Below are 10,222 nucleotides of genomic sequence, written 5' to 3'. Positions count from 1 at the left end.
CGGCGACGGCGGGAAAGGCGGAGGCGGGCGATGGCGGGAGCCATGAAGCGGCGGGAGCCATGAAGCGGCGGCGCGGGACGGACCCGGACCCGGACCCGGACCCGGACCCGGGCCCGGAGCCGGAGCCAGAGTGGGGCTGCTTGCGGGCCTGGACCGCCCACAGCCAGGAGCTGGTCGGGCGATGGACGGTGCGGCACGTCCTCTTCCTTCCCCCCCCCCCCGCCCCCGTTCATTTTCCCTGAGGCGCAGGGCTGCCGCCGGTGCCGCTCCGCAGGCGGGCCGGCGGTAAGTGCGTCCCTTGCAGACGGCGCGGTGCGACGGAGAGACGCGGCGGGCCTGCCGGCAGCTGCGAGACGAGCTCTGGAAGCTGCTCCGGAGCATCCGCGGTGAGTGGCGGCCGCCCTGCCCCGCCTTCACCTCCCGGTGCTGTCCCGGGCCGGAAGCGTGTAGGCGTGGAAGCACCGGCTCCCTGACACCTCTGCTTACCGGGATGCAGCTCCGGTGTCCCGGTGCTGGAAACAAACGCTGAAGGCGGCGGGGTGAAAGGGTTCCCGCTGCCCAGTGCTAAACGGGGCTTGCTGCAAAAGAGTTAATCCCAGAATCGTCGGGGCTGGAAGGAATCTCTGATCACCCAGTCCAACCCCCCTGTCAAGGCAAGGCCACCTAGAGCTGGTGACACAGGAACACATCCAGGTGGGGTTTGGATGTCTCCAGAGAGGAGACTCCGTGACCTCCCTGCACAGCTGTTCCAGTGCTCTGCCACCCTCAGCATAAAGAAGTTCTTCCTCAAACTGAGCTGGAGGTTCTCGTGTTTTAGTTTATGAACATTGCTCCTCCGGTTTCAGCTACAGTATCCCAGTGCTGGAAACCAGCCAAGGTGAAATGATCTCTGTTGCCCTATGCTGACCTGGGCCAGAAAAAGAGTTACTGTCTAGCCTCAGACTCCACCTTAATTGGGCAGAGCTTTGGGGTTTCTGTAAAACAACAGTGAGACAGCCTTTTCTGTGTAGGAAGTCAGGGAAGAGGCTGACACAGGTGTGGTGCAGAGAAAGCCAAACATGAGGCAGCTTTACTTTCAGTTTTCTCAGCTCCTCAATGCAAGAGAGACAAAGAGCTCCTGGAGAGGGTCCAGCAGAGGGAAATGAGGATAACTAGGGGACTGGAACATCTTTCCTACAAGGAAAGCCTGAGCAATCTGGGCGTGGTCAGTCTGGAGCAGAGGTGACTGAGAGGGGACCTCATTAATGTCTGTCAGTGTCTGCAGGGAGGGGTCAGAGCAGGGACCAGGCTCTGCTCGGTGGTGCCAAGCAGTAGCATGAGGAATAGGCAGGAACTGATGCACAGGAAGTTCCACCTGGACATGAGGAATAACTTTACCCTGGTGACTGCACATAGGAACAGATTTCCCTGAGAAGTTCTGGTGTCTCCCTCACTGGAGATACTCAAAAACCATCTGGATTCGATCCTGTGCCACGTTCTCCAAGATGGGCCTGCTTGAGCAGGGAGATTGGACCAGATGAGCCACTCTGGTTCCTTCCAGCCCTTCCCATTCTGTGATTCTGTGATAAGGAGAGAGACAAGGTGTGTGAAAGGGTGGATGTGTACTGGAACAGAGTAGGCTGTTGATGCTTCTCTGGGAGAGCTGAAAGGCCTAACTCCTGGAGGACTGCAGCATTTTGGTAGCTGGGGAATGGATGTCTAAAGCAGTGTTGGCACCTGGCGTGCTGACACATGCTGTCTGTCTGGCACTGCAGTTCCCAGGTGGCTAAATCACACAAAATCTTGCCAAACCACTTCTCTTGTCACCAAGCCAGGTGTTGAGCACGGATAGCTGTTTATTCTTAGCCAGCTAAATTTCTTGTTGGGTTGGCTGTGCCCACAGGACTGCCAGCTGCCCTCCCTGTCCTGCCTCTGGAACTCACTGTCCTCTACAACTCCCTGCTTTTCACTGTGGGAGCATCTGACTCTGCCATCAAAGGAGAAGCAGAAGGAATACGCCAGGGGCTCCTCAGGGGTAAGGATGTGGTTGTTTGTTTGGGGAGTTCTCAGGGTGAGGAGAGCGTTCTCTGTGCTGTGGAGATCCTTGGTGACTGGCTGGAGGTGCAGGAACTGTGAGCAGACACTCCTGGCTCTGCCAGGGAAGGCCAGAGACGGGGGAAGCTGTGAGCAGGCATGCCTGGCTCCACCTGGAAACTGGGCAGGCACCCCTGGCTGTGCTTGGAGAGGCTGGAGATGGGGGGAACTGTGAGCAGACATCCATGCTCGGCCTGTAAGGGATGGAGGTAGAGTGGCATGTGGCCAGGGACAATGTGCAGCTGCCTGTCTGCTGCTGCCTGCAGGGATGGGATGGAGGTTTCAAGGGAAACAAGAGTTTTTAATGTATAAGGTGCCAAGTCTCTAGCAAAGTTTTAGTGACAGTAAAAAATTAGTGTTTTCTTTAATTATGGTGTGCTGGCTTCAAAGAAAGCTCACTGAAACAGGCTGCAGTTCAGAAGTGGATCTGCAGTGTTGGCACATGTTTACCTGAGGTCAAATGACTTCAAGAGGGCTCAGCAGAGCTGGAGTCTAGTTCTGAGTTGTGCTCTGTTTTGTCTCTTGAATGTGCTGCTGTCATCTCATCTCTCTTAGAGCTTGTTTTCCATTCTGCTGAGGCCAGGCCAACTCTCAACCCCATTCCTTCCATCGCTACGAGGAGCCTGTGCTTGCTTGAGGCTTTCTCTCCCTCTTGCATCCAGGATGTCTGTTACAGGGCACCAATACATTGTCTCACAGCTCTAGGTCTTTTTGCTTGGGTTTTTTTTTTTCAGTTCTGGAGGCTTGTGGGGCCTGTGGACAGGATCTTGGCACAGAGGAGCTGTGGGAAAAGGTGCTGCAGGAGGTAACCGTGGAGGAGCTGCAGGCACCTCTGCACTGCCTGGGGGCCCTGCAAGCAGCCTGGTGGCTGGCAGCCAGCCAGCTGGGAAGTGTTGCTGGCCTCTTCCAGCTCCTGAGCACTGCTGAGGTAACTGGGCACAGGCAGATGCCAGCAGAGCTGGCATAAATATCGTGTTTGTCATAAAACTCACTCAGCAAAATATTGTTGTGCCACTTGGACAGCTGAACCCATCAGTGCTGCCCAGTCAGCATGACTAATCCACCCCATGGCATCCCAGCATAGATAGCCTAATGGCCCTGAGAGTGTTAATGGATCCCAGAATATTCTGCCTGTGTGGGCCCTGAGCCTCTATGTGGCGGACAGGAGACTTGGGCAGGCTGGAAGAGGGCTGCAGATGGACTTGCAGACTCTATAGGGAACAGCAGTGGGATGCAGAACCTTCCCTGCTGATGGGTCCTGTCTTTCTGAATGAACTCCAACAGCTGCCTGTTGCATGCCAGGAGGCCCTGGAGGTTCACCCCACACTGAGGTGGGGAGGTGCTGCCCCAGGCCAGGCAGAAATCACTGCAGTAAGGGGGTTGTAGCTGAAGGGAACAGATGGTAGGACATTGCTCTTACTGCAGGGAGCAGGGTTGAGTGGTTTGGTGGGACCTGTTTCTCTGTGCACTTGGACCAGTGTTTCCTGCTTCCCTTCAGCATTCCCTGCTCTCTCTCCTCTGTGCCTTCACAGGACCCGGGAAGAGCTCACTGCAGTGAGGGGCAGAACAAGCTCCTCTCCCTGATCAAGGCATGGCGGGTCCCTCCTGAGGGGGCCTCCCTGCCCCTTGTACAAAGCGCCAAGGACTTGAAGGAAATCCTCTGCACTGCAGCAGCCTTCCTGCAAGGTTTGTGGGGGGCAGGAACTCAGGCCAGCACAGTCTCCTGCTGCTCTGTCCCAGGAACACTTTCCCTGCCCTTATCCTGGTTCCTCTTCCCAAGCAAACTGGCCCTTGGGGTTTTTCGGGCTGTTCCTTTGGAAGCTGGTCTGGGCTGAGCCTCTGAGTCTCAGCTTTACATTCCATATTCAAAAAGCTTCCCTGCTTTTCCCCAATTCATCCTTTCTCTGCACTATCACAGGGGTCCTCTGCCTATCTGTCACTGTAGGGGAAGTGTCTGGGCCCTGCAGTGACCTTAAAGCAGAAGGCTGGCAGGGGATTTATGAAGATTTTCCTTTCTTCTGGAACTTGCCTTGTTGCAAGCACCTTGTTCCTGTCAGACCATGGTGCTGCGAGAGCCACACAAAGCTGTTGTGAGGCTTTGTCGCCTGGTGTCACAGCAAGCAATGGATCTCCTCTGGCTGCTGTGTTCTGTCCTGCCTGTTTTCTCTCCTTTACTGTTTTGACAACCCCAGCAGCTCCAGGGACAGCCAGCACTGCCTTGCTGTGCTTGGGCTCCTACAGGGCCTTCCTGCCAGGAGGCAGGGCAGGACCTCTGGCATACAGACCAAAATAGTCAAGGGTGGCACCAGCACTTCGAACAGGGAGGTAGCAGATGTAAGTGTGGTGCTGCTATGTGAGAGCAGCCTTAGAGGGAAACCTGAAAAGAAGAAAAGGCAAATAAGGAGTTGTAATAAATATTAATTAATTGATATCCTAATTAATTAATTGATATTCCTGCTGGGAAATGACCCAGATGTGCTGAAAAAATTCTGAAGTTCTGTGTGTGCTTCCCTATCTGCACTGCTGTCATTGTGGATGAATGTGGAGGTGAACCTGCCCAGCACATACCCCTGGCCTTGTTCTGGGCCAAAGGAAGCATCCTGGGCTTGGCAGCTGCTGTTACTCCTGCTGAACATTTCCATTGATGGCTAGTTCTCTTGCAAAACCACTCAAGCAAAGATGACAGCTTGGCTGTGCATCACTGGGTTTGGAGGGGATCAGGCAAGTCCCGATGGCTCAGGGAAGAAAAGGGCACCACACTTGTTTGGGGCCAGGTGGGACACAAAAGTGAGACACAGAGCCAATATGTTGGGTCTGTCCTAGGGCTGCATGAGCTGGAGGCTGGGAACTTCCCCACCGCCCTTTCCCTCCTTCAGGAAGCTGCAGGAGGATTCTGCTCCAAGAATATCCTGGCCCAGATCTACACCTGCCTTGGCTGCTGTGCTCAGCGAATGGTAATGACAGCAAAGAGGGGAAAGGCAGCTGTGGGGAGGGGAGGCTCAGGCTGATGTCCATGATGCCTCTGTGTGGTCCAAGGCCTCTCAGGGAGGGAAGGCCTTGAGCAGAATTTGCCCTTGTGGCCCCAGCCTCCTTGGACAGGCTGCAAAATCCATGACAAGATTATGGCTGATTGCAAAGTTGTTGCTGCAGAGAGAGCAGCTCAAAAACCAACGTGAGGAGGGCTGCCTTTGGCTAAATTGCTGCCCTGCTTAGTGGAGATCTCTTGGGGAAGCAGAGTGAGAATCTGGATGCTACCAAATAGTAAAGACTTCTGCAGGATGTGCTTTCAACATGCATGTCTTCCCATCCACCTAGGACAAGCCTCAGACAGCCCTTCAGCACCTGAAACGGGCTCTCCAGGTAGATTTCCAGTGCCTTCCTGCCCTGTCCCACGTGGCAGTGGTGTACCATGACCTGGGAGAGACTGATGCCGAGCTGCAGGCCCTTACCCTGCTCTATGAGGTTTGTCTGGTTCCTGTAGTTCTGGGATGAGTTCTGCCCAGCAGAGCCTGCACAGAGCTTCCAAAGCAGGCGTCTTCCTTCTCCTGGACTCCTTCCAGGCTCTTTGACCCTGGAAGGAGTCCCCAAAATAGCATGGTGCTGCCTTCAGCAAATGGGCAGGAAGGAGTCCAGCGAGATTTGAAATTCCTGCTCAGCACCACGTTTGGATGTGGCAAGACTTTGGGTCCTAGTTCATGTTTGTGGTGGCTTGGGAGGTTATAGTCTTAGGTCAGAAAGTATCAATCTCTTATAATAGTAAAGTATATAATAGTAAGGAGACTTTTAAGGGGAGATTTTGGCTGCAGTGAAGCAGAGTGCATTAGCTGTGTGAACCTGCCTGGGAGAGGTCACAGCAGTAGACCCTGAATTATCTCTTCAGCTGTTTGAAAACTGTCAGATACATACAGAGAGGAGAGGGAGCTCTCTCCTTAGGTCTAACAAGGTCTGTGGCTGCAATGGGAGATGGTCTTCCAGGCAGCTCAAAGTACCTTGAACTAAAAACCTGAGGTGGTCTGGGTGATCTTGCAAATCTCCTGGTGCCATGTGGAGATCAGAAGACGGCCTACCCCTGTGTGATCCTCATGGCTCTTGCTGGAAGCCACTGTGAGAACAATGTAGTTGTGCTTGTGAAGAAGTGCAGCACTTCTGTTTGCCTGGGTGCATCTCCAGATGTCAGAAGTGACAAAAGATTGCAGCTGCCTGAGACTTGACCAGTCTAATGTTGATAATATTTTCTGTTCCTGTTTCACAGGCTCTGGGAAAAAGCCCTCCAGCAGCTGCTTCCTCTAGTCCCTGTTTCCTAATGCAAGCAGAGCTGCTTGTCCACACACCAGTACTCACTTCCCTCCTTCGCCGTCGCCACCCCTCGGAAGTGAAGTACCTTCTGGCACAGCGGTGTCTCCAGGATGGGAGGTAACAGTGCCTCTGCTCTGCTTGCAACATGCTGCTTGTTTGGGCTCTGCAGTTTTCCTTGTGCTCCTGGAAATGGTCCAGTTCAGTGCTGCTGTCACAGGCCTGCTCAAAGCACGGAGATTGTGAACAGGGCAGTGTGGTGCAGGGGGAGGGACTGCGGGCTGGCAATCCAGGTTTCACCTGGCTGATGGCACTTCTCCTTCCACCACATGTCCTGTTCTTTGCAGGGTGGCTGATGCAGTGGAACATTACCTGGATTTTCTGTCTCTCCTTCAGGAGGGGCTGCAGCAGCAGGTGGGTGTCCTGGTAAAGAGCTCCCTTGGTGACTTGGAGGATGAGGGTTGGAGGCACCCAAACCCAGTCCCAAGGGCTGGGCCCAGGCATCAGCTCTGGACTCCAGGCTTCAGTGTCTAGTTTGGGATGTGAAGGAAATGAAGTAGGGGCTGATGTAAAGGAAATGAAGTGGGGGCTGGCACCTGTGGCATGTCTGCCTTTGGATTCACACCAGAGAGCACTCACCACTGCTGTTTGGAGAGACAGCTTCCCCTTCCCTCTGGGGAGCTGCTGTCAGCCTGATTTTGGATGTCCTTCACTTCCAGAGTAGGGACTTGATGCCTTGACTCTGCTGAGCTGTGAGTGCCTCCCATCTTCTGCCTGCTCCACCAGGCTCTAAGGACTGTGGGAGAGGGCTTGAGCTTTGCTGGGCAGCAGCTCCATGTTCTCAGTATGAACAGAGTCATGCTGCTTGGCAGAGAACTCTGCAGTTCTGCAGCACTGATGTTACTTTTGCTCCCCAGGTGCCCCTGGATGGCAACTCAGCTCTGCCCAGGATCCCAGAGGTGTTCTTGGAAGCAGCATCTGCCTTGGAGCAGGCTGGGAGGCACCAGGATGCCATAACTGTGTGTGAGGAGGTCATTGGCCGGACAACTGACCTCATTCCACAGGTGTTACGAGTGGAGCAGAGGCTGGAGCAGTCAGAGTCCTCATTGCCAGGGGCAGAACTGGCAGGTGGACTCCTGTCCCAGCAGAAGGAGAGCCTGTGCTGCCTTGCCTGGAGAGCAGCTGGATACCTGCACCAGGGCTGGGCATGGGCCAAGCTGGGCAAGAGCAAGGAGGCTGTAACACAGTTCAGCAGGTGATAAAGCCTTGCTGGGAGAAGGGGCCTCCCCAGCAGGCAGCCATGGATGGTGGGGCCAGGGCAGGACACAGCATGGCACTGGGGCTGCCCTGACAACTTGGCACTCCTGAGAGCCCAGGAGTGGCTCCAGAGCTCCTCTGGCCTCCCACCCACAGGTGCCTCAGTGATCTCCTGCGTGTCCAGCTTCATGGGTCTGGCATCAAACAGACAGGTAGGACACCACACAAGTGGAACCTGTGGGGGGCCTTGACTGGGTTAGGATCTGTGTGCTTGGGAGCAGCAGGTGCAGGGCAAGGTGGTGGGCACACCACCACTCTGGCAAGAGGCAGTTGTCCCAGGGTGCAAAGCTCTGGGCCATGCTGAAGCCTCTGAAGAGACTAGCTGGGGTTTTTTGGAGCAGAGTTTGGCCTTGGCTCTGCCTCCTTCATTTCCTAGGTAGCAGTTAAAGGGGCTGTGTACTGGAAAGCTTCTCCAATTCAGTTTTTTGGGAAAAGATACATGCCAGTGGTGCAGAGGAACAGTCAAAGGCCAGGCTGCTGCTGAGGTCACTGTTCATCACAGCCGTGTAACATTCTGGGCTCTTGACATTCTTCACTCTCCCCTTCTGCTGCCTCCCGACCTCTTCCAGCCTGGCAGAGAAGCTGAGCTTTGCCATCTGTCTCCAGAGCTGGAGGATGAGCAGCCCAAGGAAATGCTTGGCCTGTCCTGACTGCTAACCTGGCTCAGCCTGCTGGGAACAGGGGAGTTCTAGAACGTCTGGAAGATGCTGTCTTCATGTGTGTGTGTGTCTTCCTGTGGCAGAGAATCTCCAGCCAGAAGTGGAGGTGCTCCAGAAGATCAGGTTGCTCTCTCTCCTCGGGCGAGGTATGCAGTTCCTGGAGCTGGGGAGGAACAAAGAAGCTCTGTTGGATTTCCAGCACAGTTTGCAGATCTCACCAGGTAACAGGCTAATTTTGGTGAGGAACACAAGGGATTTCCACAAATTTGTTCTGGGCTGCTTTGCTGTGTATTCAGCAGGATGTTCTTATGCTTTATACCACATTTATTCAGGTGTCAAGGACAACAGTAGGGCCACTAGCAATGTTACATACTAGAGATACTTCTGTGGGGCCTGGTCAGCTCACTGGCATGGAGAAACAGACCAAAACTATTGTCAGAGGAGTATATCAGAACCCTGACAACAGCCTGTGCCCTCAGATAGCTTGGAAATTTCCTGCCTCAACCCCAGCCAGTTACAGCCAACTTTCTCCCAGTCAGGTCTGCTTTCCCAGAACAGAGGAGTGGAACTGTGCTTCACCTGAGGAAGCAGCATGTCCATGCCTGGCAGTACAGAGGCCTGCAAAGGGAGCATTCCTGTCTTGAGCTCAGCCAAGGCACGGCTAGTGCTGCTGACAGGGCTGTTCTCTCCTGCTCTGACATGCCGAAGAGGTGTGAGCTCCACCAGGATCTGTCAGACCTGCTGGTCCCAGTCCTGCCCCTGGCTGCTCCCTCTGGGGGTGCGGACGTGCCTGCAAGGAGAACCCCAGTCTGTGTCCAAAGAGAGGTGTGGCAGGCTGTGCCCCAGGGCTGATGCCATCTGCCTTGGCTGCCAGCCCTGGGCTTAACCAGAGCCTGGGACACAGCCAGGACTGCCTCCTCCCCATTACACCACCTCCCCTTACACTCACTGACCTCGTCTGGCTTCTGAGCTGCTTTTGTAATGCCCTGCAACCCACAGCACTGCTGGGGACCTGCTCCTCCTCTGCTAAGGGCTGATCCTTCTTCCTGTCTTGCAGGTGACCCAGCTGCTGCCTCCTACCTGGTGCAGGCCTTGTGGAACCTGAACCGGAAGCAGGAGGCTGCTGCTCAGTGGCAGAAGTTCTCCCAGAACTGCCCTGCAGAGGATGGGCAGCAGCAAGGGCAGGGAAGGTGTGTAGAGGGGTGGGTGAGGTCTCAGCAGTGCAAATTCTGTCAGGCCATGTGGGCAGTTTAGGGTCCAAGGAGCTTCCCCTGGTGACTGCTCCGAGGGGCCACAGGCTGTGGCTCTGCTGGGACTCCCTGGGGCACAGAAGAGCTGACATGGAGCAAATGGGGAGGGCAGAGCTGCAGGTAGCGTAGGGGGACCTGCAGAACAAATGTCTTTGGGCATGGCAAAGGAATGCTGCAGTCCTCACTGCTGCCATGTTCCCCTCTCTTTCAGGCCCCTCCCTTTGTACCTGGTTTCATGTCTGGAGCAGGCAGTGTTCCCTCACAGTGAAGCTCTTGCCAGGAGCATACAGGATTACCTCGGGGCAGCAGCCCAGGACACCCCAAGCTGACCTGGTCATGCCCCCCATACCCATCTGCTGAGGTCTCCCTGCACTTGGCTGGCACAAGGCCTTTAAGAACTCCTTCAAAACTCAGAATTACTTTGTCGTGAAGCTAGATTCTGAAACAGAATAGATCTCTTTTTCTAATAAACAACTCAGCTCTGTTTAGCTTTGGGTTTTTCCATGCTCTTTTTCCAGAGAAATGTTGCAGTTATGGCCTTGACACTGCCTCCAGCTACTGCGAGCCCATGGGCTGTGTGCCCTGGACGTGTGAGAGATCAAGGGCAGAGATATCTTCATCCTCTGTGCC

The 10,222-nt window shown here is 54.8% G+C and overlaps 1 protein-coding gene across 1 annotated transcript; it reads left to right on the top strand.

Annotated features, from left to right (window-relative positions):
* The first annotated feature begins 59 nt into the window (after positions 1-59).
* On the top strand, positions 60-10,070 carry FANCG (FA complementation group G). The gene is made up of 14 exons (XM_036403717.2): positions 60-188; positions 305-386; positions 1,883-2,014; positions 2,808-3,001; positions 3,606-3,759; positions 4,897-5,027; positions 5,389-5,535; positions 6,326-6,486; positions 6,714-6,780; positions 7,284-7,621; positions 7,780-7,835; positions 8,426-8,563; positions 9,400-9,532; positions 9,804-10,070. The coding sequence occupies exons 1-14, from the start codon at positions 60-62 to the stop codon at positions 9,919-9,921; spliced, it is 1,980 nt and encodes a 659-aa protein (XP_036259610.1). The 3' UTR covers positions 9,922-10,070.
* Positions 10,071-10,222: the final 152 nt, after the last annotated feature.

Source organism: Molothrus ater, chromosome Z (genome assembly GCF_012460135.2).
Source record: "Molothrus ater isolate BHLD 08-10-18 breed brown headed cowbird chromosome Z, BPBGC_Mater_1.1, whole genome shotgun sequence".
Taxonomy (NCBI): Eukaryota; Metazoa; Chordata; class Aves; order Passeriformes; family Icteridae; genus Molothrus; species Molothrus ater.
The sequence above is the reverse complement of the archived record's forward strand: the minus strand, read 5'-3'. Positions and strand labels throughout refer to the sequence as shown.